This window comes from Salvelinus alpinus, chromosome 7 (genome assembly GCF_045679555.1).
Source record: "Salvelinus alpinus chromosome 7, SLU_Salpinus.1, whole genome shotgun sequence".
Lineage (NCBI taxonomy): Eukaryota > Metazoa > Chordata > Actinopteri > Salmoniformes > Salmonidae > Salvelinus > Salvelinus alpinus.
Genome location: NC_092092.1, coordinates 79,240,506 through 79,268,173, shown reverse-complemented (window position 1 = coordinate 79,268,173; position 27,668 = coordinate 79,240,506). Strand labels below are relative to the sequence as shown.

The 27,668-nt window shown below is 48.4% G+C and overlaps 1 protein-coding gene across 2 annotated transcripts in view; it reads right to left on the bottom strand.

Moving 5' to 3' along the window:
• The window catches only part of LOC139581729 (cyclin-J-like), a 57,628-nt gene that overhangs the window by 3,952 nt on the left and 26,008 nt on the right, over positions 1-27,668 (bottom strand). For both annotated transcript variants that reach the window (XM_071411801.1, XM_071411800.1), the window contains 2 exons: positions 4,475-4,774; positions 116-275 (listed from right to left, as the gene is read on the bottom strand). In XM_071411801.1, coding sequence (XP_071267902.1) covers positions 116-275; positions 4,475-4,774 — 460 coding nt within the window. The remainder of the gene's footprint in view (positions 1-115; positions 276-4,474; positions 4,775-27,668) is intronic.

Sequence of the window (27,668 nt, the reverse complement as noted above, 5' to 3'; positions counted from 1 at the left end):
TGAGGTGGCCCCAGGTGTGTGAGGTGGCCCCAGGTGTGTGAGGTGGCCCCAGGTGTGTGAGGAGGACCCAGGTGTGTGAGGTGGACCCAGGTGTGTGTGTGTGTGAGAGACTTACAGCAGCATGAGTTTGATGCAGTGTGTGAGGTGGTCCCAGGTGTATCCAGTCAGTAGGTGTAGAGACGTGGTCCAGCTCGGAGAAATCTGGAGACAGATACGAGACGCCGCTACGCATGCTGCTGCCGCCTGAGACGGCCGGAAACTCAGGAACGCATGGTCTAGAGGAACACAGCCAATCAGACTGTTAGTAGTGGTCTAGAGGAACACAGCCAATCAGACTGTTAGTAGTGGTCTAGAGGAACACAGCCAATCAGACCGTTAGTAGTGGTCTAGAGGAACACAGCCAATCAGACTGTTAGTAGTGGTCTAGAGGAACACAGCCAATCAGACCGTTAGTAGTGGTCTAGAGGAACACAGCCAATCAGACCGTTAGTAGTGGTCTAGAGAAACACAGCCAATCAGACCGTTAGTAGTGGTCTAGAGGAACACAGCCAATCAGACTGTTAGTAGTGGTCTAGAGGAACACAGCCAATCAGACTGTTAGTAGTGGTCTAGAGGAACACAGCCAATCAGACCGTTAGTAGTGGTCTAGAGGAACACAGCCAATCAGACCGTTAGTAGTGGTCTAGAGGAACACAGCCAATCAGACCGTTAGTAGTGGTCTAGAGGAACACAGCCAATCAGACCGTTAGTAGTGGTCTAGAGAAACACAGCCAATCAGACCGTTAGTAGTGGTCTAGAGGAACACAGCCAATCAGACCGTTAGTAGTGGTCTAGAGGAACACAGCCAATCAGACTGTTAGTAGTGGTCTAGAGGAACACAGCCAATCAGACTGTTAGTAGAGGGGTCTAGAGGAACACAGCCAATCAGACTGTTAGTAGTGGTCTAGAGGAACACAGCCAATCAGACTGTTAGTAGTGGTCTAGAGGAACACAGCCAATCAGACTGTTAGTAGTGGTCTAGAGGAACACAGCCAATCAGACTGTTAGTAGAGGGGTCTAGAGGAACACAGCCAATCAGACTGTTAGTAGTGGTCTAGAGGAACACAGCCAATCAGACTGTTAGTAGTGGTCTAGAGGAACACAGCCAATCAGACTGTTAGTAGTGGTCTAGAGGAACACAGCCAATCAGACTGTTAGTAGTGGTCTAGAGGAACACAGCCAATCAGACCGTTAGTAGTGGTCTAGAGGAACACAGCCAATCAGACCGTTAGTAGTGGTCTAGAGGAATACAGCCAATCAGACTGTTAGTAGTGGTCTAGAGGAACACAGCCAATCAGACTGTTAGTAGTGGTCTAGAGGAACACAGCCAATCAGACTGTTAGTAGTGGTCTAGAGGAACACAGCCAATCAGACCGTTAGTAGTGGTCTAGAGGAACACAGCCAATCAGACTGTTAGTAGTGGTCTAGAGGAACACAGCCAATCAGACTGTTAGTAGTGGTCTAGAGGAACACAGCCAATCAGACTGTTAGTAGTGGTCTAGAGGAACACAGCCAATCAGACCGTTAGTAGTGGTCTAGAGGAACACAGCCAATCAGACCGTTAGTAGTGGTCTAGAGGAACACAGCCAATCAGACCGTTAGTAGTGGTCTAGAGGAACACAGCCAATCAGACTGTTAGTAGTGGTCTAGAGGAACACAGCCAATCAGACTGTTAGTAGTGGTCTAGAGGAACACAGCCAATCAGACTGTTAGTAGTGGTCTAGAGGAACACAGCCAATCAGACTGTTAGTAGTGGTCTAGAGGAACACAGCCAATCAGACTGTTAGTAGTGGTCTAGAGGAACACAGCCAATCAGACCGTTAGTAGTGGTCTAGAGGAACACAGCCAATCAGACTGTTAGTAGTGGTCTAGAGGAACACAGCCAATCAGACTGTTAGTAGTGGTCTAGAGGAACACAGCCAATCAGACTGTTAGTAGTGGTCTAGAGGAACACAGCCAATCAGACTGTTAGTAGAGGGGTCTAGAGGAACACAGCCAATCAGACTGTTAGTAGTGGTCTAGAGGAACACAGCCAATCAGACTGTTAGTAGTGGTCTAGAGGAACACAGCCAATCAGACTGTTAGTAGTGGTCTAGAGGAACACAGCCAATCAGACTGTTAGTAGTGGTCTAGAGGAACACAGCCAATCAGACTGTTAGTAGTGGTCTAGAGGAACACAGCCAATCAGACTGTTAGTAGAGGGGTCTAGAGGAACACAGCCAATCAGACTGTTAGTAGAGGGGTCTAGAGGAACACAGCCAATCAGACTGTTAGTAGTGGTCTAGAGGAACACAGCCAATCAGACCGTTAGTAGTGGTCTAGAGGAACACAGCCAATCAGACCGTTAGTAGAAGGGTCTAGAGGAACACAGCCAATCAGACCGTTAGTAGAGGGGTCTAGAGGAACACAGCCAATCAGACTGTTAGTAGTGGTCTAGAGGAACACAGCCAATCAGACTGTTAGTAGTGGTCTAGAGGAACACAGCCAATCAGACTGTTAGTAGTGGTCTAGAGGAACACAGCCAATCAGACTGTTAGTAGTGGTCTAGAGGAACACAGCCAATCAGACTGTTAGTAGTGGTCTAGAGGAACACAGCCAATCAGACTGTTAGTAGTGGTCTAGAGGAACACAGCCAATCAGACTGTTAGTAGTGGTCTAGAGGAACACAGCCAATCAGACTGTTAGTAGTGGTCTAGAGGAACACAGCCAATCAGACTGTTAGTAGTGGTCTAGAGGAACACAGCCAATCAGACTGTTAGTAGTGGTCTAGAGGAACACAGCCAATCAGACTGTTAGTAGTGGTCTAGAGGAACACAGCCAATCAGACCGTTAGTAGTGGTCTAGAGGAACACAGCCAATCAGACTGTTAGTAGTGGTCTAGAGGAACACAGCCAATCAGACTGTTAGTAGTGGTCTAGAGGAACACAGCCAATCAGACTGTTAGTAGTGGTCTAGAGGAACACAGCCAATCAGACTGTTAGTAGTGGTCTAGAGGAACACAGCCAATCAGACTGTTAGTAGTGGTCTAGAGGAACACAGCCAATCAGACTGTTAGTAGTGGTCTAGAGGAACACAGCCAATCAGACTGTTAGTAGTGGTCTAGAGGAACACAGCCAATCAGACTGTTAGTAGTGGTCTAGAGGAACACAGCCAATCAGACTGTTAGTAGTGGTCTAGAGGAACACAGCCAATCAGACTGTTAGTAGTGGTCTAGAGGAACACAGCCAATCAGACTGTTAGTAGAGGGGTCTAGAGGAACACAGCCAATCAGACTGTTAGTAGTGGTCTAGAGGAACACAGCCAATCAGACTGTTAGTAGTGGTCTAGAGGAACACAGCCAATCAGACTGTTAGTAGTGGTCTAGAGGAACACAGCCAATCAGACTGTTAGTAGTGGTCTAGAGGAACACAGCCAATCAGACTGTTAGTAGTGGTCTAGAGGAACACAGCCAATCAGACCGTTAGTAGTGGTCTAGAGGAACACAGCCAATCAGACTGTTAGTAGTGGTCTAGAGGAACACAGCCAATCAGACTGTTAGTAGTGGTCTAGAGGAACACAGCCAATCAGACCGTTAGTAGTGGTCTAGAGGAACACAGCCAATCAGACCGTTAGTAGTGGTCTAGAGGAATACAGCCAATCAGACTGTTAGTAGTGGTCTAGAGGAACACAGCCAATCAGACTGTTAGTAGTGGTCTAGAGGAACACAGCCAATCAGACTGTTAGTAGTGGTCTAGAGGAACACAGCCAATCAGACTGTTAGTAGTGGTCTAGAGGAACACAGCCAATCAGACTGTTAGTAGTGGTCTAGAGGAACACAGCCAATCAGACTGTTAGTAGTGGTCTAGAGGAACACAGCCAATCAGACTGTTAGTAGAGGGGTCTAGAGGAACACAGCCAATCAGACTGTTAGTAGTGGTCTAGAGGAACACAGCCAATCAGACTGTTAGTAGTGGTCTAGAGGAACACAGCCAATCAGACTGTTAGTTTGTGACAAGCACATGAGTCTACATATATTTCATAACTGTCCCTCTGTTTTTCTCCCTTCCATCCCTCCTCTCTCTCGCTTTAACCTTTCTTATGTGCTCTCATTCCTTCACCCCACCCATCACCTCTCCTTCCATCCCTCCTCTCTCTCGCTTTCACCTTTCTCCTGTGCTCTCATTCCTTCACCCGACCCATCACCTCTCCTTCAATCCCTCCTCTCTCTCGCTTTCACCTTTCTCCTGTGCTCTCATTCCTTCACCCCACCCATCACCTCTCCTTCCATCCCTCCTCTCTCTCGCTTTAACCTTTCTCCTGTGCTCTCATTCCTTCACCCGACCCATCACCTCTCCTTCAATCCCTCCTCTCTCTCGCTTTCACCTTTCTCCTGTGCTCTCATTCCTTCACCCCACCCATCACCTCTCCTTCCCTCCCTCCCTCCATCACCCCTCACCTTGCAGTGACACCTCCAGGAAGTAGTGTGTGTACTTGTCCATAAAGGTTTTGGTCTTGGAGAGGGAGGAGAGAGGCCAGCCGTTGTACAGGTCTCCCTCCTGCACCGAGGCCTGGAGGTAGTAGTCTATGAAGTGGGCCGGGGTGGGCATACACAAGTTCCAGCTGAACGTCTCCAACAGCAGCAGCTCCATCTTGATGAGGTCTCTCTTGTTGAGAACAAGGTTCAGAGAACACATGAAGCCCAGGGAGTTGAGCTGCTCCAACTTAGGTACACGATCCTCCCTCTCCTCAAACTTACCTACAGGGCAGAGAGAGTTTTAGAAGGTAGCCTACACAAAAACCTTTCCTAATAAAACACTACTTTGTATTTGTCACATGCTTCAGTGTAGACTAAACCGTGAAATGCTTACTTACCAACCCTTCCCACCAATGCAGAGAGAAATACAAATATTAAAATAATAGAAAAGCAAAACACGTAATAATAAATACACAATGAGTAACAATAACCAGTACAGAGTTGATGTGCAGGGGTACGAGGTAACTGAGGTAGATAGTGCCATCGGTAAGTACTCAGACCCCTTGACTTTTTCAAGGGGTCTGAGTACATTACAGTACCCGCAAAACCCCGGTCTTCATTAAATAGTACCCGCAAAACCCCAGTCTTCATTAAATAGTACCCGCAAAACACCAGTCTCAACATCAACAGTGAAGAAGCGACTCCGGGATGCTGAGAAGGAGTGAGGAGGGGGGAGGAAAGAGAGCGAGAAGGAGTGAGGAGGGGGAGGAAAGAGGGTGAGAAGGGGGGAAGAAAGAGGGTGAGAAGGAGTGAGGAGTCCGGGTACTCGGGCACTTTTCCCTAAAAACACCTATTAAGCCTCTCGGTTCTCCTATAAACCTGTTTCAGCAGGAAAACTGGGAGTGAGGCGCTGACATGGGCACACGTGGCACCCTCATGGCACAGAGAACTGATATGAGGGAGATAAGGTTAACAACTAGGCCGACTATCTACAGAAGATACATGTATGTTCAGGAAATGTGTACAATACCCATGTGTAGAGTACTAGGTACAGACACACAACAGAACATTGTTCAAAAACAAAGAATGGACTAGGTTACATTCACATCTGATCTCACTCACAGTGTTGGGAAGGAACGTGCCTGTCACAACTACCGTATTATTGAAGTCCTAAAACCCAACAGCTTGGATTAACAGTCTATGGACAAGCCTTGTCAACATACCACGGATCACAGCACTAACGTCATGGCAACAAAGACAGGAGAGTTGGAGGGACGGGAGGTTTGATGTAGCTGGTGTGAGGACCATCTGAACAGGCCTGCCTGGCTACGTCTGCCCCCCCCTCCACCACACTACTCCTTGGTTTTTCCTTGCCTCGCACTGTTTCCCACACTATGTTGCAATTTCATCACTCTCCATTTACCCCCCCCCCCCCTTTCAAATCAAACTTTAGTCACATGCGCTGAATACAACAAGTGTAGACCTTACCGTGAAATGCTTACTTTACAAGACCTTAACCAACAGTGCAGTTCAGCATAGTTGGTTAGGAGCACGTAAAACATCAGCCACCCCCTCTAATTCCCACCCTCCTCTCCCTCTTTCCCCATTAACCCCCCTTTATAATTCCCTTCCTAGTCGTCTTAAGACCAGCTGAACCAATGTGTGTGTGTGTGTGTGTGTGTGTGTGTGTGTGTGTGTGTGTAATATATATATATATATAAATAAATATGGGCTCTTTCAAGTGTGATTTTTACTGCTGATGCCGCAGCCTGCCATTAACCCTGTAGGAGAGAGCCCAGCCAGCAGCCAATCACCCCAGCAGGATATAGCAGGCCTCAGGAGGCAGTTAACACATAGGCTGTAATGGAGTCTCACAACCAGAACAGGAAACAGTTACTGCTGTTCTGTTCACTCCCACCCACTACTCCAGTTGCTTTAGCATAGGGCCGGCCCACTCCAGCCTAGACCCAGTCTCAGGCTACACTTTCCCATTCACACTCATATCCTATAGGCCAGTAGTCTAGTCTGTCTGTCTAGTCTGTCCACAGCCATAAAATGGCCATGAATATACACCCCCCCCCCCCCCATCATCTCTACAAAACCACCTCTTACATCCTGGTATGGTTAGGGGACCGGTTGTGACATTGTGTTGTCAGTCTTCTCATTGTGATGGCTCTTTGGTTTACCACTTGCATTGGCTGTTGGTTGGGTGTGTGTTTAACAAGGGATACAACAAACTATTTCAACTGCAATTACATTTCTGAAAATAGGTAGAAGTCATAGAAACAAAAGGTGATTTAGTACTGCAAGCTGCTTTTGAGCGTTTATGTTAATTACAAGAACAACCTGTCCTGTTTCATGTCAACAAGATGAACACAGTGACTAATCTACGCGCTGTGTGAGAAAAAAAAAGAAAGGGTGCATTCCTCTGCTGTCAGTAGGTTGCTCAACGATCCTATCTGAAGAGCGAGAGAGAGTCTAGTCAGTGCTTCCTCTGCTGAACCAAGTGCATGTCTGTCCTCTTCAGAAACTAACCTCCCTCAGGAGCACTGGGGCTGCGCATCGGCCCTGTGGACGTGTGCTGAGAGGCTGTAGAGAGCGCCCAGAGAGAGAGGTAAAACAGCAGGATGTAGTCATGTCCTCTCTCTTCCCAGGTGTGCTGCTGGGGGTATTAGACTACTGCTAAAGGAGAGTATAAACCTGAGAACCTGCTGGGGGGTATTAGACTACTGTTAAAGGAGAGTATAAACCTGAGAACCTGCTGGGGGGTATTAGACTCCTGTTAAAGGAGAGTATAAACCTGAGAACCTGCTGGGGGGTATTAGACTCCTGTTAAAGGAGAGTATAAACCTGAGAACCTGCTGGGGGGTATTAGACTCCTGTTAAAGGAGAGTATAAACCTGAGAACCTGCTGGGGGGTATTAGACTCCTGTTAAAGGAGAGTATAAACCTGAGAACCTGCTGGGGGGTATTAGACTCCTGTTAAAGGAGAGTATAAACCTGAGAACCTGCTGGGGGGTATTAGACTCCTGTTAAAGGAGAGTATAAACCTGAGAACCTGCTGGGGGGTATTAGACTCCTGTTAAAGGAGAGTATAAACCTGAGAACCTGCTGGGGGGTATTAGACTACTGTTAAAGGAGTGTATAAACCTGAGAACCTGCTGGGGGGGGGGGGGGGGGGGGTATTAGACTCCTGTTAAAGGAGTGTAGAAACCTGAGAACCTGCTGGGGGGTATTAGACTACTGTTAAAGGAGTGTATAGACCTGAGAACCTGCTGGGGGGTATTAGACTACTGTTAAAGGAGAGTATAAACCTGAGAACCTGCTGGGGGGTATTAGACTACTGTTAAAGGAGTGTAGAAACCTGAGAACCTGCTGGGGGGTATTAGACTACTGTTAAAGGAGAGTATAAACCTGAGAACCTGCTGGGGGGTATTAGACTCCTGTTAAAGGAGAGTATAAACCTGAGAACCTGCTGGGGGGTATTAGACTACTGCTAAAGGAGTGTAGAAACCTGAGAACCTGCTGGGGGGTATTACACTACTGTTAAAGGAGTGTAGAGACCTGAGAACCTGCTGGGGGGTATTAGACTACTGCTATAGGAGTGTAGAGACCTGAGAACCTGCTGGGGGGTATTAGACTCCTGTTAAAGGAGTGTAGAGACCTGAGAACCTGCTGGGGGGTATTAGACTACTGTTAAAGGAGTGTATAAACCTGAGAACCTGCTGGGGGGTATTAGACTACTGTTAAAGGAGTGTATAAACCTGAGAACCTGCTGGGGGGGGTATTAGACTACTGTTAAAGGAGTGAATAAACCTGAGAACCTGCTGGGGGAATTAGACTACTGCTAAAGGAGTGTAGAAACCTGAGAACCTGCTGGGGGGGTATTAGACTACTGTTAAAGGAGTGAATAAACCTGAGAACCTGCTGTGGGGGGGGGGGGGGTATTAGACTACTGCTAAAGGAGTGAATAAACCTGAGAACCTGCTGGGGGGGTATTAGACTACTGTTAAAGGAGTGTATAAACCTGAGAACCTGCTGGGGGGTATTAGACTACTGTTAAAGGAGTGTATAAACCTGAGAACCTGCTGGGGGGGGGGGGGGTATTAGACTACTGCTAAAGGAGTGAATAAACCTGAGAACCTGCTGGGGGGGGGGGGGGGGGTTAGACTACTGTTAAAGGAGTGTAGAAACCTGAGAACCTGCTGGGGGGTATTAGACTACTGCTAAATGAGTGTAGAAACCTGAGAACCTGCTGGGGGGGGTATTAGACTACTGCTAAAGGAGTGTATAAACCTGAGAACCTGCTGGGGGGGATTAGACTACTGTTAAAGGAGTGTATAAACCTGAGAACCTGCTGGGGGGTATTAGACTACTGTTAAAGGAGTGTAGAAACCTGAGAACCTGCTGGGGGGGGGGGGGGGGTATTAGACTACTGTAAAGGAGTGTAGAAACCTGAGAACCTGCTGGGGGGTGTATTAGACTACTGTTAAAGGAGTGTAGAAACCTGAGAACCTGCTGGGGGGGATTAGACTACTGCTAAAGGAGTGTAGAAACCTGAGAACCTGCTGGGGGGGGGGGGGGTATTAGACTACTGTTAAAGGAGTGTATAAACCTGAGAACCTGCTGGGGGGGTATTAGACTACTGTTAAAGGAGAGTATAAACCTGAGAACCTGCTGGGGGGGGGGGGGGGGGGGGTATTAGACTACTGCTAAAGGAGTGTAGAAACCTGAGAACCTGCTGGGGGGTATTAGACTACTGTTAAAGGAGTGTAGAGACCTGAGAACCTGCTGGGGGGGATTAGACTACTGTTAAAGGAGTGTAGAAACCTGAGAACCTGCTGGGGGGTATTAGACTACTGCTAAAGGAGTGTAGAGACCTGAGAACCTGCTGGGGGGGGATTAGACTACTGTTAAAGATGTGTAGAAACCTGAGAACCTGCTGGGGGGTATTAGACTACTGTTAAAGGAGTGTAGAAACCTGAGAACCTGCTGGGGGGTATTAGACTACTGCTAAAGGAGTGTAGAAACCTGAGAACCTGCTGGGGGGGGGGTATTAGACTACTGCTGAATGAGTGTAGAAACCTGAGAACCTGCTGGGGGGTATTAGACTACTGTTAAAGGAGTGTAGAAACCTGAGAACCTGCTGGGGGGGGGTATATAGACTACTGTTAAAGGAGTGTAGAAACCTGAGAACCTGCTGGGGGGGGTATTAGACTACTGTTAAAGGAGTGTAGAGACCTGAGAACCTGCTGGGGGGGATTAGACTACTGTTAAAGGAGTGTAGAAACCTGAGAACCTGCTGGGGGGAGGGGGTATTAGACTACTGTTAAAGGAGTGTAGAAACCTGAGAACCTGCTGGGGGGGGGGGGGGTATTAGACTACTGTTAAAGGAGTGTAGAAACCTGAGAACCTGCTGGGGGGGGGGGTATTAGACTACTGTTAAAGGAGTGTAGAGACCTGAGAACCTGCTGGGGGGTATTAGACTACTGCTAAAGGAGTGTATAAACCTGAGAACCTGCTGGGGGGGGGGGGGGTTAGACTACTGTTAAAGGAGTGTGGAAACCTGAGAACCTGCTGGGGGGTATTAGACTACTGTTAAAGGAGTGTAGAGACCTGAGAACCTGCTGGGGGGGATTAGACTACTGTTAAAGGAGTGTAGAAACCTGAGAACCTGCTGGGGGGTATTAGACTACTGTTAAAGGAGTGTAGAAACCTGAGAACCTGCTGGGGGGTATTAGACTACTGCTAAAGGAGTGTAGAGACCTGAGAACCTGCTGGGGGGGATTAGACTACTGTTAAAGGAGTGTAGAAACCTGAGAACCTGCTGGGGGGTATTAGACTACTGCTAAAGGAGTGTAGAAACCTGAGAACCTGCTGGGGGGTATTAGACTACTGCTGAAGGAGTGTAGAGACCTGAGAACCTGCTGGGGGGGGGGGGGGGGGGTATTAGACTACTGCTGAATGAGTGTAGAAACCTGAGAACCTGCTGGGGGGTATTAGACTACTGTTAAAGGAGTGTAGAAACCTGAGAACCTGCTGGGGGGGGGGGTTATAGACTACTGTTAAAGGAGTGTAGAAACCTGAGAACCTGCTGGGGGGGGTATTAGACTACTGTTAAAGGAGTGTAGAGACCTGAGAACCTGCTGGGGGGGATTAGACTACTGCTAAAGGAGTGAATAAACCTGAGAACCTGCTGGGGAGTATTAGACTACTGTTAAAGGAGTGTAGAAACCTGAGAACCTGCTGGGGGGGGGGGGGTATTAGACTACTGTTAAAGGAGTGTAGAGACCTGAGAACCTGCTGGGGGGTATTAGACTACTGTTAAAGGAGTGTATAAACCTGAGAACCTGCTGGGGGGTATTAGACTACTGTTAAAGGAGTGTATAAACCTGAGAACCTGCTGGGGGGTATTAGACTACTGTTAAAGGAGAGTATAAACCTGAGAACCTGCTGGGGGGGGGGGGGTATTAGACTACTGTTAAAGGAGTGTAGAAACCTGAGAACCTGCTGGGGGGTATTAGACTACTGTTAAAGGAGAGTATAAACCTGAGAACCTGCTGGGGGGTATTAGACTACTGTTAAAGGAGTGTAGAAACCTGAGAACCTGCTGGGGGGTATTAGACTACTGTTAAAGGAGAGTATAAACCTGAGAACCTGCTGGGGGGTATTAGACTACTGCTAAAGGAGTGTAGAAACCTGAGAACCTGCTGGGGGGTATTACACTACTGTTAAAGGAGTGTAGAGACCTGAGAACCTGCTGGGGGGTATTAGACTCCTGTTAAAGGAGTGTAGAAACCTGAGAACCTGCTGGGGGGTATTAGACTACTGCTATAGGAGTGTAGAGACCTGAGAACCTGCTGGGGGGGGGGGGGTATTAGACTACTGTTAAAGGAGTGTATAAACCTGAGAACCTGCTGGGGGGGTATTAGACTACTGTTAAAGGAGAGTATAAACCTGAGAACCTGCTGGGGGGGGGGGGGGGGGGTATTAGACTACTGCTAAAGGAGTGTAGAAACCTGAGAACCTGCTGGGGGGTATTAGACTACTGTTAAAGGAGTGTAGAGACCTGAGAACCTGCTGGGGGGGATTAGACTACTGTTAAAGGAGTGTAGAAACCTGAGAACCTGCTGGGGGGTATTAGACTACTGCTAAAGGAGTGTAGAGACCTGAGAACCTGCTGGGGGGGATTAGACTACTGTTAAAGGAGTGTAGAAACCTGAGAACCTGCTGGGGGGTATTAGACTACTGTTAAAGGAGTGTAGAAACCTGAGAACCTGCTGGGGGGTATTAGACTACTGCTAAAGGAGTGTAGAAACCTGAGAACCTGCTGGGGGGTATTAGACTACTGCTGAAGGAGTGTAGAGACCTGAGAACCTGCTGGGGGGGGGGGTATTAGACTACTGCTGAATGAGTGTAGAAACCTGAGAACCTGCTGGGGGGTATTAGACTACTGTTAAAGGAGTGTAGAAACCTGAGAACCTGCTGGGGGGGGTATTAGACTACTGTTAAAGGAGTGTAGAGACCTGAGAACCTGCTGGGGGGGATTAGACTACTGTTAAAGGAGTGTAGAAACCTGAGAACCTGCTGGGGGAGGGGGTATTAGACTACTGTTAAAGGAGTGTAGAAACCTGAGAACCTGCTGGGGGGGGGGGGGGTATTAGACTACTGTTAAAGGAGTGTAGAAACCTGAGAACCTGCTGGGGGGGGGGGGTATTAGACTACTGTTAAAGGAGTGTAGAGACCTGAGAACCTGCTGGGGGGTATTAGACTACTGCTAAAGGAGTGTATAAACCTGAGAACCTGCTGGGGGGGGGGGGGGGTTAGACTACTGTTAAAGGAGTGTGGAAACCTGAGAACCTGCTGGGGGGTATTAGACTACTGTTAAAGGAGTGTAGAGACCTGAGAACCTGCTGGGGGGGATTAGACTACTGTTAAAGGAGTGTAGAAACCTGAGAACCTGCTGGGGGGTATTAGACTACTGTTAAAGGAGTGTAGAAACCTGAGAACCTGCTGGGGGGTATTAGACTACTGCTAAAGGAGTGTAGAGACCTGAGAACCTGCTGGGGGGGATTAGACTACTGTTAAAGGAGTGTAGAAACCTGAGAACCTGCTGGGGGGTATTAGACTACTGCTAAAGGAGTGTAGAAACCTGAGAACCTGCTGGGGGGTATTAGACTACTGCTGAAGGAGTGTAGAGACCTGAGAACCTGCTGGGGGGGGGGGGGGGGGGTATTAGACTACTGCTGAATGAGTGTAGAAACCTGAGAACCTGCTGGGGGGTATTAGACTACTGTTAAAGGAGTGTAGAAACCTGAGAACCTGCTGGGGGGGGGGTTATAGACTACTGTTAAAGGAGTGTAGAAACCTGAGAACCTGCTGGGGGGGGTATTAGACTACTGTTAAAGGAGTGTAGAGACCTGAGAACCTGCTGGGGGGGATTAGACTACTGCTAAAGGAGTGAATAAACCTGAGAACCTGCTGGGGAGTATTAGACTACTGTTAAAGGAGTGTAGAAACCTGAGAACCTGCTGGGGGGGGGGGTATTAGACTACTGTTAAAGGAGTGTAGAGACCTGAGAACCTGCTGGGGGGTATTAGACTACTGTTAAAGGAGTGTATAAACCTGAGAACCTGCTGGGGGGTATTAGACTACTGTTAAAGGAGTGTATAAACCTGAGAACCTGCTGGGGGGTATTAGACTACTGTTAAAGGAGAGTATAAACCTGAGAACCTGCTGGGGGGGGGGGGTATTAGACTACTGTTAAAGGAGTGTAGAAACCTGAGAACCTGCTGGGGGGTATTAGACTACTGTTAAAGGAGAGTATAAACCTGAGAACCTGCTGGGGGGTATTAGACTACTGTTAAAGGAGTGTAGAAACCTGAGAACCTGCTGGGGGGTATTAGACTACTGTTAAAGGAGAGTATAAACCTGAGAACCTGCTGGGGGGTATTAGACTACTGCTAAAGGAGTGTAGAAACCTGAGAACCTGCTGGGGGGTATTACACTACTGTTAAAGGAGTGTAGAGACCTGAGAACCTGCTGGGGGGTATTAGACTCCTGTTAAAGGAGTGTAGAAACCTGAGAACCTGCTGGGGGGTATTAGACTACTGCTATAGGAGTGTAGAGACCTGAGAACCTGCTGGGGGGGGGGGGTATTAGACTACTGTTAAAGGAGTGTATAAACCTGAGAACCTGCTGGGGGGGTATTAGACTACTGTTAAAGGAGAGTATAAACCTGAGAACCTGCTGGGGGGGGGGGGGGGGGTATTAGACTACTGCTAAAGGAGTGTAGAAACCTGAGAACCTGCTGGGGGGTATTAGACTACTGTTAAAGGAGTGTAGAGACCTGAGAACCTGCTGGGGGGGATTAGACTACTGTTAAAGGAGTGTAGAAACCTGAGAACCTGCTGGGGGGTATTAGACTACTGCTAAAGGAGTGTAGAGACCTGAGAACCTGCTGGGGGGGATTAGACTACTGTTAAAGGAGTGTAGAAACCTGAGAACCTGCTGGGGGGTATTAGACTACTGTTAAAGGAGTGTAGAAACCTGAGAACCTGCTGGGGGGTATTAGACTACTGCTAAAGGAGTGTAGAAACCTGAGAACCTGCTGGGGGGTATTAGACTACTGCTGAAGGAGTGTAGAGACCTGAGAACCTGCTGGGGGGGGGGGTATTAGACTACTGCTGAATGAGTGTAGAAACCTGAGAACCTGCTGGGGGGTATTAGACTACTGTTAAAGGAGTGTAGAAACCTGAGAACCTGCTGGGGGGGGGGTTATAGACTACTGTTAAAGGAGTGTAGAAACCTGAGAACCTGCTGGGGGGGGTATTAGACTACTGTTAAAGGAGTGTAGAGACCTGAGAACCTGCTGGGGGGGATTAGACTACTGTTAAAGGAGTGTAGAAACCTGAGAACCTGCTGGGGGGTATTAGACTACTGTTAAAGGAGTGTAGAGACCTGAGAACCTGCTGGGGGGGGTATTAGACTACTGTTAAAGGAGTGTAGAAACCTGAGAACCTGCTGGGGGGGGGGGTATTAGACTACTGTTAAAGGAGTGTAGAGACCTGAGAACCTGCTGGGGGGTATTAGACTACTGCTAAAGGAGTGTATAAACCTGAGAACCTGCTGGGGGGGGGGGGGGTTAGACTACTGTTAAAGGAGTGTGGAAACCTGAGAACCTGCTGGGGGGTATTAGACTACTGTTAAAGGAGTGTAGAGACCTGAGAACCTGCTGGGGGGGATTAGACTACTGTTAAAGGAGTGTAGAAACCTGAGAACCTGCTGGGGGGTATTAGACTACTGTTAAAGGAGTGTAGAAACCTGAGAACCTGCTGGGGGGTATTAGACTACTGCTAAAGGAGTGTAGAGACCTGAGAACCTGCTGGGGGGGATTAGACTACTGTTAAAGGAGTGTAGAAACCTGAGAACCTGCTGGGGGGTATTAGACTACTGCTAAAGGAGTGTAGAAACCTGAGAACCTGCTGGGGGGTATTAGACTACTGCTGAAGGAGTGTAGAGACCTGAGAACCTGCTGGGGGGGGGGGGGGGGGTATTAGACTACTGCTGAATGAGTGTAGAAACCTGAGAACCTGCTGGGGGGTATTAGACTACTGTTAAAGGAGTGTAGAAACCTGAGAACCTGCTGGGGGGGGGGTTATAGACTACTGTTAAAGGAGTGTAGAAACCTGAGAACCTGCTGGGGGGGGTATTAGACTACTGTTAAAGGAGTGTAGAGACCTGAGAACCTGCTGGGGGGGATTAGACTACTGCTAAAGGAGTGAATAAACCTGAGAACCTGCTGGGGAGTATTAGACTACTGTTAAAGGAGTGTAGAAACCTGAGAACCTGCTGGGGGGGGGGGGGGGTATTAGACTACTGTTAAAGGAGTGTAGAAACCTGAGAACCTGCTGGGGGGGGGGGGGGGTATTAGACTACTGTTAAAGGAGTGTAGAAACCTGAGAACCTGCTGGGGGGGGGGGGTATTAGACTACTGTTAAAGGAGTGTAGAGACCTGAGAACCTGCTGGGGGGTATTAGACTACTGTTAAAGGAGTGTATAAACCTGAGAACCTGCTGGGGGGTATTAGACTACTGTTAAAGGAGTGTATAAACCTGAGAACCTGCTGGGGGGTATTAGACTACTGTTAAAGGAGAGTATAAACCTGAGAACCTGCTGGGGGGTATTAGACTACTGTTAAAGGAGTGTAGAAACCTGAGAACCTGCTGGGGGGTATTAGACTACTGTTAAAGGAGAGTATAAACCTGAGAACCTGCTGGGGGGTATTAGACTCCTGTTAAAGGAGAGTATAAACCTGAGAACCTGCTGGGGGGTATTAGACTACTGCTAAAGGAGTGTAGAAACCTGAGAACCTGCTGGGGGGTATTAGACTACTGCTAAAGGAGTGTAGAAACCTGAGAACCTGCTGGGGGGGTATTACACTACTGTTAAAGGAGTGTAGAGACCTGAGAACCTGCTGGGGGGTATTACACTACTGTTAAAGGAGTGTAGAAACCTGAGAACCTGCTGGGGGGTATTACACTACTGTTAAAGGAGTGTAGAGACCTGAGAACCTGCTGGGGGGTATTAGACTACTGCTAAAGGAGTGTATAAACCTGAGAACCTGCTGGGGGGTATTAGACTACTGTTAAAGGAGTGTATAAACCTGAGAACCTGCTGGGGGGGGTATTAGACTACTGTTAAAGGAGTGAATAAACCTGAGAACCTGCTGGGGGAATTAGACTACTGCTAAAGGAGTGTAGAAACCTGAGAACCTGCTGGGGGGTATTAGACTACTGTTAAAGGAGTGTATAAACCTGAGAACCTGCTGGGGGGTATTAGACTACTGTTAAAGGAGAGTATAAACCTGAGAACCTGCTGGGGGGTATTAGACTACTGTTAAAGGAGTGTAGAAACCTGAGAACCTGCTGGGGGGTATTAGACTACTGTTAAAGGAGAGTATAAACCTGAGAACCTGCTGGGGGGTATTAGACTACTGCTAAAGGAGTGTAGAAACCTGAGAACCTGCTGGGGGGTATTACACTACTGTTAAAGGAGTGTAGAGACCTGAGAACCTGCTGGGGGGTATTAGACTCCTGTTAAAGGAGTGTAGAAACCTGAGAACCTGCTGGGGGGTATTAGACTCCTGTTAAAGGAGTGTAGAGACCTGAGAACCTGCTGGGGGGTATTAGACTCCTGTTAAAGGAGTGTAGAGACCTGAGAACCTGCTGGGGGGTATTAGACTACTGCTAAAGGAGTGTATAAACCTGAGAACCTGCTGGGGGGTATTAGACTACTGTTAAAGGAGTGTATAAACCTCAGAACCTGCTGGGGGGGGGGGTATTAGACTACTGTTAAAGGAGTGAATAAACCTGAGAACCTCCTGGGGGAATTAGACTACTGCTAAAGGAGTGTAGAAACCTGAGAACCTGCTGGGGGGGTATTAGACTACTGTTAAAGGAGTGAATAAACCTGGGAACCTGCTGTGGGGGGGGGGGGGGGGGTATTAGACTACTGCTAAAGGAGTGAATAAACCTGAGAACCTGCTGGGGGGTATTAGACTACTGTTAAAGGAGTGTATAAACCTGAGAACCTGCTGGGGGGTATTAGACTACTGTTAAAGGAGTGTATAAACCTGAGAACCTGCTGGGGGGGGGGGGGGGTATTAGACTACTGCTAAAGGAGTGAATAAACCTGAGAACCTGCTGGGGGGGGGGGGATTAGACTACTGTTAAAGGAGTGTAGAAACCTGAGAACCTGCTGGGGGGTATTAGACTACTGCTAAATGAGTGTAGAAACCTGAGAACCTGCTGGGGGGGGGGGGGGTATTAGACTACTGTTAAAGGAGTGTATAAACCTGAGAACCTGCTGGGGGGGTATTAGACTACTGTTAAAGGAGTGTATAAACCTGAGAACCTGCTGGGGGGTATTAGACTACTGTTAAAGGAGTGTAGAAACCTGAGAACCTGCTGGGGGGGGGGGGGGGTATTAGACTACTGTTAAAGGAGTGTAGAAACCTGAGAACCTGCTGGGGGTATTAGACTACTGTTAAAGGAGTGTATAAACCTGAGAACCTGCTGGGGGGTATTAGACTACTGTTAAAGGAGTGTAGAAACCTGAGAACCTGCTGGGGGGTATTAGACTACTGTTAAAGGAGTGTAGAAACCTGAGAACCTGCTGGGGGGGGGGGGGTATTAGACTACTGTTAAAGGAGTGTAGAAACCTGAGAACCTGCTGGGGGGTGTATTAGACTACTGTTAAAGGAGTGTAGAAACCTGAGAACCTGCTGGGGGGGTATTAGACTACTGCTAAAGGAGTGTAGAAACCTGAGAACCTGCTGGGGGGGGGGGGGGTATTAGACTACTGTTAAAGGAGTGTAGAAACCTGAGAACCTGCTGGGGGGGTATTAGACTACTGTTAAAGGAGAGTATAAACCTGAGAACCTGCTGGGGGGGGGGGGGGGGTATTAGACTACTGCTAAAGGAGTGTAGAAACCTGAGAACCTGCTGGGGGGTATTAGACTACTGTTAAAGGAGTGTAGAGACCTGAGAACCTGCTGGGGGGGATTAGACTACTGTTAAAGGAGTGTAGAAACCTGAGAACCTGCTGGGGGGTATTAGACTACTGCTAAAGGAGTGTAGAGACCTGAGAACCTGCTGGGGGGGATTAGACTACTGTTAAAGGAGTGTAGAAACCTGAGAACCTGCTGGGGGGTATTAGACTACTGTTAAAGGAGTGTAGAAACCTGAGAACCTGCTGGGGGGTATTAGACTACTGCTAAAGGAGTGTAGAAACCTGAGAACCTGCTGGGGGGTATTAGACTACTGCTGAAGGAGTGTAGAGACCTGAGAACCTGCTGGGGGGGGGGGGGGGGTATTAGACTACTGCTGAATGAGTGTAGAAACCTGAGAACCTGCTGGGGGGTATTAGACTACTGTTAAAGGAGTGTAGAAACCTGAGAACCTGCTGGGGGGAGGGGGTATTAGACTACTGTTAAAGGAGTGTAGAAACCTGAGAACCTGCTGGGGGGGGGGGGGGGGGTATTAGACTACTGTTAAAGGAGTGTAGAAACCTGAGAACCTGCTGGGGGGGGGGGGTATTAGACTACTGTTAAAGGAGTGTAGAGACCTGAGAACCTGCTGGGGGGTATTAGACTACTGCTAAAGGAGTGTATAAACCTGAGAACCTGCTGGGGGGGGGGGGTTAGACTACTGTTAAAGGAGTGTGGAAACCTGAGAACCTGCTGGGGGGTATTAGACTACTGTTAAAGGAGTGTAGAGACCTGAGAACCTGCTGGGGGGGATTAGACTACTGTTAAAGGAGTGTAGAAACCTGAGAACCTGCTGGGGGGTATTAGACTACTGTTAAAGGAGTGTAGAAACCTGAGAACCTGCTGGGGGGTATTAGACTACTGCTAAAGGAGTGTAGAGACCTGAGAACCTGCTGGGGGGGATTAGACTACTGTTAAAGGAGTGTAGAAACCTGAGAACCTGCTGGGGGGTATTAGACTACTGCTAAAGGAGTGTAGAAACCTGAGAACCTGCTGGGGGGTATTAGACTACTGCTGAAGGAGTGTAGAGACCTGAGAACCTGCTGGGGGGGGGGGGGGGGTATTAGACTACTGCTGAATGAGTGTAGAAACCTGAGAACCTGCTGGGGGGTATTAGACTACTGTTAAAGGAGTGTAGAAACCTGAGAACCTGCTGGGGGGGGGGTTATAGACTACTGTTAAAGGAGTGTAGAAACCTGAGAACCTGCTGGGGGGGGTATTAGACTACTGTTAAAGGAGTGTAGAGACCTGAGAACCTGCTGGGGGGGATTAGACTACTGCTAAAGGAGTGAATAAACCTGAGAACCTGCTGGGGAGTATTAGACTACTGTTAAAGGAGTGTAGAAACCTGAGAACCTGCTGGGGGGGGGGGGGTATTAGACTACTGTTAAAGGAGTGTAGAAACCTGAGAACCTGCTGGGGGGGGGGGGGGGGTATTAGACTACTGTTAAAGGAGTGTAGAAACCTGAGAACCTGCTGGGGGGGGGGGTATTAGACTACTGTTAAAGGAGTGTAGAGACCTGAGAACCTGCTGGGGGGTATTAGACTACTGTTAAAGGAGTGTATAAACCTGAGAACCTGCTGGGGGGTATTAGACTACTGTTAAAGGAGTGTATAAACCTGAGAACCTGCTGGGGGGTATTAGACTACTGTTAAAGGAGAGTATAAACCTGAGAACCTGCTGGGGGGTATTAGACTACTGTTAAAGGAGTGTAGAAACCTGAGAACCTGCTGGGGGGTATTAGACTACTGTTAAAGGAGAGTATAAACCTGAGAACCTGCTGGGGGGTATTAGACTCCTGTTAAAGGAGAGTATAAACCTGAGAACCTGCTGGGGGGTATTAGACTACTGCTAAAGGAGTGTAGAAACCTGAGAACCTGCTGGGGGGTATTAGACTACTGCTAAAGGAGTGTAGAAACCTGAGAACCTGCTGGGGGGGTATTACACTACTGTTAAAGGAGTGTAGAGACCTGAGAACCTGCTGGGGGGTATTACACTACTGTTAAAGGAGTGTAGATCCTGAGAACCTGCTGGGGGGTATTACACTACTGTTAAAGGAGTGTAGAGACCTGAGAACCTGCTGGGGGGTATTAGACTACTGCTAAAGGAGTGTATAAACCTGAGAACCTGCTGGGGGGTATTAGACTACTGTTAAAGGAGTGTATAAACCTGAGAACCTGCTGGGGGGGGTATTAGACTACTGTTAAAGGAGTGAATAAACCTGAGAACCTGCTGGGGGAATTAGACTACTGCTAAAGGAGTGTAGAAACCTGAGAACCTGCTGGGGGGTATTAGACTACTGTTAAAGGAGTGTATAAACCTCAGAACCTGCTGGGGGGGGGGGTATTAGACTACTGTTAAAGGAGTGAATAAACCTGAGAACCTCCTGGGGGAATTAGACTACTGCTAAAGGAGTGTAGAAACCTGAGAACCTGCTGGGGGGTATTAGACTACTGTTAAAGGAGTGAATAAACCTGAGAACCTGCTGGGGGGGGGGGGGGGGGGTATTAGACTACTGCTAAAGGAGTGAATAAACCTGAGAACCTGCTGGGGGGTATTAGACTACTGTTAAAGGAGTGTATAAACCTGAGAACCTGCTGGGGGGTATTAGACTACTGCTAAAGGAGTGAATAAACCTGAGAACCTGCTGGGGGGGGGGGGGTTAGACTACTGTTAAAGGAGTGTAGAAACCTGAGAACCTGCTGGGGGGTATTAGACTACTGCTAAATGAGTGTAGAAACCTGAGAACCTGCTGGGGGGGGTATTAGACTACTGCTAAAGGAGTGTATAAACCTGAGAACCTGCTGGGGGGGATTAGACTACTGTTAAAGGAGTGTATAAACCTGAGAACCTGCTGGGGGGGGGGGGGGGGTATTAGACTACTGTTAAAGGAGTGAATAAACCTGAGAACCTGCTGGGGGTATTAGACTACTGTTAAAGGAGTGTATAAACCTGAGAACCTGCTGGGGGGTATTAGACTACTGTTAAAGGAGTGTATAAACCTGAGAACCTGCTGGGGGGTATTAGACTACTGCTAAAGGAGTGTAGAAACCTGAGAACCTGCTGGGGGGGGGGGGGGGTATTAGACTACTGTTAAAGGAGTGTATAAACCTGAGAACCTGCTGGGGGGGTATTAGACTACTGTTAAAGGAGAGTATAAACCTGAGAACCTGCTGGGGGGGGGGGGGGGGGGTATTAGACTACTGTTAAAGGAGTGTAGAGACCTGAGAACCTGCTGGGGGGGATTAGACTACTGTTAAAGGAGTGTAGAAACCTGAGAACCTGCTGGGGGGTATTAGACTACTGCTAAAGGAGTGTAGAGACCTGAGAACCTGCTGGGGGGGATTAGACTACTGTTAAAGGAGTGTAGAAACCTGAGAACCTGCTGGGGGGTATTAGACTACTGTTAAAGGAGTGTAGAAACCTGAGAACCTGCTGGGGGGTATTAGACTACTGCTAAAGGAGTGTAGAAACCTGAGAACCTGCTGGGGGGTATTAGACTACTGCTGAAGGAGTGTAGAGACCTGAGAACCTGCTGGGGGGGGGGGGGGGTATTAGACTACTGCTGAATGAGTGTAGAAACCTGAGAACCTGCTGGGGGGTATTAGACTACTGTTAAAGGAGTGTAGAAACCTGAGAACCTGCTGGGGGGGGGGTTATAGACTACTGTTAAAGGAGTGTAGAAACCTGAGAACCTGCTGGGGGGGGTATTAGACTACTGTTAAAGGAGTGTAGAGACCTGAGAACCTGCTGGGGGGGATTAGACTACTGCTAAAGGAGTGAATAAACCTGAGAACCTGCTGGGGGGTATTAGACTACTGTTAAAGGAGTGTAGAAACCTGAGAACCTGCTGGGGGGAGGGGGTATTAGACTACTGTTAAAGGAGTGTAGAAACCTGAGAACCTGCTGGGGGGGGGGGGGGGGGTATTAGACTACTGTTAAAGGAGTGTAGAAACCTGAGAACCTGCTGGGGGGGGGGGGTATTAGACTACTGTTAAAGGAGTGTAGAGACCTGAGAACCTGCTGGGGGGTATTAGACTACTGCTAAAGGAGTGTATAAACCTGAGAACCTGCTGGGGGGGGGGGGTTAGACTACTGTTAAAGGAGTGTGGAAACCTGAGAACCTGCTGGGGGGTATTAGACTACTGTTAAAGGAGTGTAGAGACCTGAGAACCTGCTGGGGGGGATTAGACTACTGTTAAAGGAGTGTAGAAACCTGAGAACCTGCTGGGGGGTATTAGACTACTGCTAAAGGAGTGTAGAGACCTGAGAACCTGCTGGGGGGGATTAGACTACTGTTAAAGGAGTGTAGAAACCTGAGAACCTGCTGGGGGGTATTAGACTACTGCTAAAGGAGTGTAGAAACCTGAGAACCTGCTGGGGGGTATTAGACTACTGCTGAAGGAGTGTAGAGACCTGAGAACCTGCTGGGGGGGGGGGGGGGTATTAGACTACTGCTGAATGAGTGTAGAAACCTGAGAACCTGCTGGGGGGTATTAGACTACTGTTAAAGGAGTGTAGAAACCTGAGAACCTGCTGGGGGGGGTATTAGACTACTGTTAAAGGAGTGTAGAGACCTGAGAACCTGCTGGGGGGGATTAGACTACTGCTAAAGGAGTGAATAAACCTGAGAACCTGCTGGGGAGTATTAGACTACTGTTAAAGGAGTGTAGAAACCTGAGAACCTGCTGGGGGGGGGGGGTATTAGACTACTGTTAAAGGAGTGTAGAAACCTGAGAACCTGCTGGGGGGGGGGGGGGTATTAGACTACTGTTAAAGGAGTGTAGAAACCTGAGAACCTGCTGGGGGGGGGGGTATTAGACTACTGTTAAAGGAGTGTAGAGACCTGAGAACCTGCTGGGGGGTATTAGACTACTGTTAAAGGAGTGTATAAACCTGAGAACCTGCTGGGGGGTATTAGACTACTGTTAAAGGAGAGTATAAACCTGAGAACCTGCTGGGGGGTATTAGACTACTGTTAAAGGAGTGTAGAAACCTGAGAACCTGCTGGGGGGTATTAGACTACTGTTAAAGGAGAGTCTAAACCTGAGAACCTGCTGGGGGGTATTAGACTCCTGTTAAAGGAGAGTATAAACCTGAGAACCTGCTGGGGGGTATTAGACTACTGCTAAAGGAGTGTAGAAACCTGAGAACCTGCTGGGGGGGTATTACACTACTGTTAAAGGAGTGTAGAGACCTGAGAACCTGCTGGGGGGTATTACACTACTGTTAAAGGAGTGTAGAAACCTGAGAACCTGCTGGGGGGTATTACACTACTGTTAAAGGAGTGTAGAGACCTGAGAACCTGCTGGGGGGTATTAGACTACTGCTAAAGGAGTGTATAAACCTGAGAACCTGCTGGGGGGTATTAGACTACTGTTAAAGGAGTGTATAAACCTGAGAACCTGCTGGGGGGGGTATTAGACTACTGTTAAAGGAGTGAATAAACCTGAGAACCTGCTGGGGGAATTAGACTACTGCTAAAGGAGTGTAGAAACCTGAGAACCTGCTGGGGGGTATTAGACTACTGTTAAAGGAGTGTATAAACCTGAGAACCTGCTGGGGGGTATTAGACTACTGTTAAAGGAGAGTATAAACCTGAGAACCTGCTGGGGGGTATTAGACTACTGTTAAAGGAGTGTAGAAACCTGAGAACCTGCTGGGGGGTATTAGACTACTGTTAAAGGAGAGTATAAACCTGAGAACCTGCTGGGGGGTATTAGACTACTGCTAAAGGAGTGTAGAAACCTGAGAACCTGCTGGGGGGTATTACACTACTGTTAAAGGAGTGTAGAGACCTGAGAACCTGCTGGGGGGTATTAGACTCCTGTTAAAGGAGTGTAGAAACCTGAGAACCTGCTGGGGGGTATTAGACTACTGCTATAGGAGTGTAGAGACCTGAGAACCTGCTGGGGGGTATTAGACTCCTGTTAAAGGAGTGTAGAGACCTGAGAACCTGCTGGGGGGTATTAGACTACTGCTAAAGGAGTGTATAAACCTGAGAACCTGCTGGGGGGTATTAGACTACTGTTAAAGGAGTGTATAAACCTCAGAACCTGCTGGGGGGGGGTATTAGACTACTGTTAAAGGAGTGAATAAACCTGAGAACCTGCTGGGGGAATTAGACTACTGCTAAAGGAGTGTAGAAACCTGAGAACCTGCTGGGGGGGTATTAGACTACTGTTAAAGGAGTGAATAAACCTGAGAACCTGCTGTGGGGGGGGGGGGGGGTATTAGACTACTGCTAAAGGAGTGAATAAACCTGAGAACCTGCTGGGGGGTATTAGACTACTGTTAAAGGAGTGTATAAACCTGAGAACCTGCTGGGGGGGTATTAGACTACTGCTAAAGGAGTGTATAAACCTGAGAACCTGCTGGGGGGGGTATTAGACTACTGTTAAAGGAGTGTAGAAACCTGAGAACCTGCTGGGGGGTATTAGACTACTGTTAAAGGAGTGTAGAAACCTGAGAACCTGCTGGGGGGGGTATTAGACTACTGTTAAAGGAGTGTATAAACCTGAGAACCTGCTGGGGGGTATTAGACTACTGTTAAAGGAGTGTATAAACCTGAGAACCTGCTGGGGGGTATTAGACTACTGTTAAAGGAGTGTAGAAACCTGAGAACCTGCTGGGGGGGGGGGGGGTATTAGACTACTGCTAAAGGAGTGTATAAACCTGAGAACCTGCTGGGGGGTATTAGACTACTGTTAAAGGAGTGTATAAACCTGAGAACCTGCTGGGGGGGGTATTAGACTACTGTTAAAGGAGTGTATAAACCTGAGAACCTGCTGGGGGTATTAGACTACTGCTAAAGGAGTGTAGAAACCTGAGAACCTGCTGGGGGGGGTATTAGACTACTGTTAAAGGAGTGTAGAAACCTGAGAACCTGCTGTGGGGGGGGGGGGGGTATTAGACTACTGTTAAAGGAGTGTAGAAACCTGAGAACCTGCTGGGGGGTATTAGACTACTGTTAAAGGAGTGTATAAACCTGAGAACCTGCTGGGGGGGGGGGGGTATTAGACTACTGTTAAAGGAGTGTAGAAACCTGAGAACCTGCTGGGGGGGGGGTATTAGACTACTGCTAAAGGAGTGTATAAACCTGAGAACCTGCTGGGGGGGGGGGGGGTATTAGACTACTGTTAAAGGAGTGTAGAAACCTGAGAACCTGCTGGGGGGTATTAGACTACTGTTAAAGGAGTGTAGAAACCTGAGAACCTGCTGGGGGGGATTAGACTACTGCTAAAGGAGTGTAGAAACCTGAGAACCTGCTGGGGGGGGGGGTATTAGACTACTGTTAAAGGAGTGTAGAAACCTGAGAACCTGCTGGGGGGGTATTAGACTACTGTTAAAGGAGTGTAGAAACCTGAGAACCTGCTGGGGGGTATTAGACTACTGTTAAAGGAGTGTAGAAACCTGAGAACCTGCTGGGGGGTATTAGACTACTGTTAAAGGAGTGTAGAAACCTGAGAACCTGCTGGGGGGTATTAGACTACTGCTAAAGGAGTGTAGAGACCTGAGAACCTGCTGGGGGGGGGGGGGGGGATATTAGACTACTGTTAAAGGAGTGTAGAAACCTGAGAACCTGCTGGGGGGTATTAGACTACTGTTAAAGGAGTGTAGAAACCTGAGAACCTGCTGGGGGGGGGTATTAGACTACTGCTAAAGGAGTGAATAAACCTGAGAACCTGCTGGGGGGGTATTAGACTACTGTTAAAGGAGTGTAGAAACCTGAGAACCTGCTGGGGGGGGGTATTAGACTACTGTTAAAGGAGTGTAGAAACCTGAGAACCTGCTGGGGGGGGGGGGGGGTATTAGACTACTGTTAAAGGAGTGTAGAAACCTGAGAACCTGCTGGGGGGAGGGGGTATTAGACTACTGTTAAAGGAGTGTAGAAACCTGAGAACCTGCTGGGGGGGGGGGGGGGGGGTATTAGACTACTGTTAAAGGAGTGTAGAAACCTGAGAACCTGCTGGGGGGGGGGGTATTAGACTACTGTTAAAGGAGTGTAGAGACCTGAGAACCTGCTGGGGGGTATTAGACTACTGCTAAAGGAGTGTATAAACCTGAGAACCTGCTGGGGGGGGGGGGGGTTAGACTACTGTTAAAGGAGTGTAGAAACCTGAGAACCTGCTGGGGGGTATTAGACTACTGTTAAAGGAGTGTAGAAACCTGAGAACCTGCTGGGGGGTATTAGACTACTGCTAAAGGAGTGTAGAGACCTGAGAACCTGCTGGGGGGGATTAGACTACTGTTAAAGGAGTGTAGAAACCTGAGAACCTGCTGGGGGGTATTAGACTACTGCTAAAGGAGTGTAGAAACCTGAGAACCTGCTGGGGGGTATTAGACTACTGCTGAAGGAGTGTAGAGACCTGAGAACCTGCTGGGGGGGGGGGGGGGGGTATTAGACTACTGCTGAATGAGTGTAGAAACCTGAGAACCTGCTGGGGGGTATTAGACTACTGTTAAAGGAGTGTAGAGACCTGAGAACCTGCTGGGGGGGATTAGACTACTGCTAAAGGAGTGAATAAACCTGAGAACCTGCTGGGGGGTATTAGACTACTGTTAAAGGAGTGTAGAAACCTGAGAACCTGCTGGGGGGGGGGGGGGTATTAGACTACTGTTAAAGGAGTGTAGAAACCTGAGAACCTGCTGGGGGGGGGGGGGGGGTATTAGACTACTGTTAAAGGAGTGTAGAAACCTGAGAACCTGCTGGGGGGGGGGGGGTATTAGACTACTGTTAAAGGAGTGTAGAGACCTGAGAACCTGCTGGGGGGTATTAGACTACTGTTAAAGGAGTGTATAAACCTGAGAACCTGCTGGGGGGTATTAGACTACTGTTAAAGGAGAGTATAAACCTGAGAACCTGCTGGGGGGTATTAGACTACTGTTAAAGGAGTGTAGAAACCTGAGAACCTGCTGGGGGGTATTAGACTACTGTTAAAGGAGAGTATAAACCTGAGAACCTGCTGGGGGGTATTAGACTCCTGTTAAAGGAGAGTATAAACCTGAGAACCTGCTGGGGGGTATTAGACTACTGCTAAAGGAGTGTAGAAACCTGAGAACCTGCTGGGGGGTATTAGACTACTGCTAAAGGAGTGTAGAAACCTGAGAACCTGCTGGGGGGGTATTACACTACTGTTAAAGGAGTGTAGAGACCTGAGAACCTGCTGGGGGGTATTACACTACTGTTAAAGGAGTGTAGAAACCTGAGAACCTGCTGGGGGGTATTACACTACTGTTAAAGGAGTGTAGAGACCTGAGAACCTGCTGGGGGGTATTAGACTACTGCTAAAGGAGTGTATAAACCTGAGAACCTGCTGGGGGGTATTAGACTACTGTTAAAGGAGTGTATAAACCTGAGAACCTGCTGGGGGGGGGGTATTAGACTACTGTTAAAGGAGTGAATAAACCTGAGAACCTGCTGGGGGAATTAGACTACTGTTAAAGGAGTGAATAAACCTGAGAACCTGCTGGGGGGTATTAGACTACTGTTGAAGGAGTGTATAAACCTGAGAACCTGCTGGGGGGGGGGGGGGGGTATTAGACTACTGCTAAAGGAGTGTATAAACCTGAGAACCTGCTGGGGGGTATTAGACTACTGTTAAAGGAGTGTATAAACCTGAGAA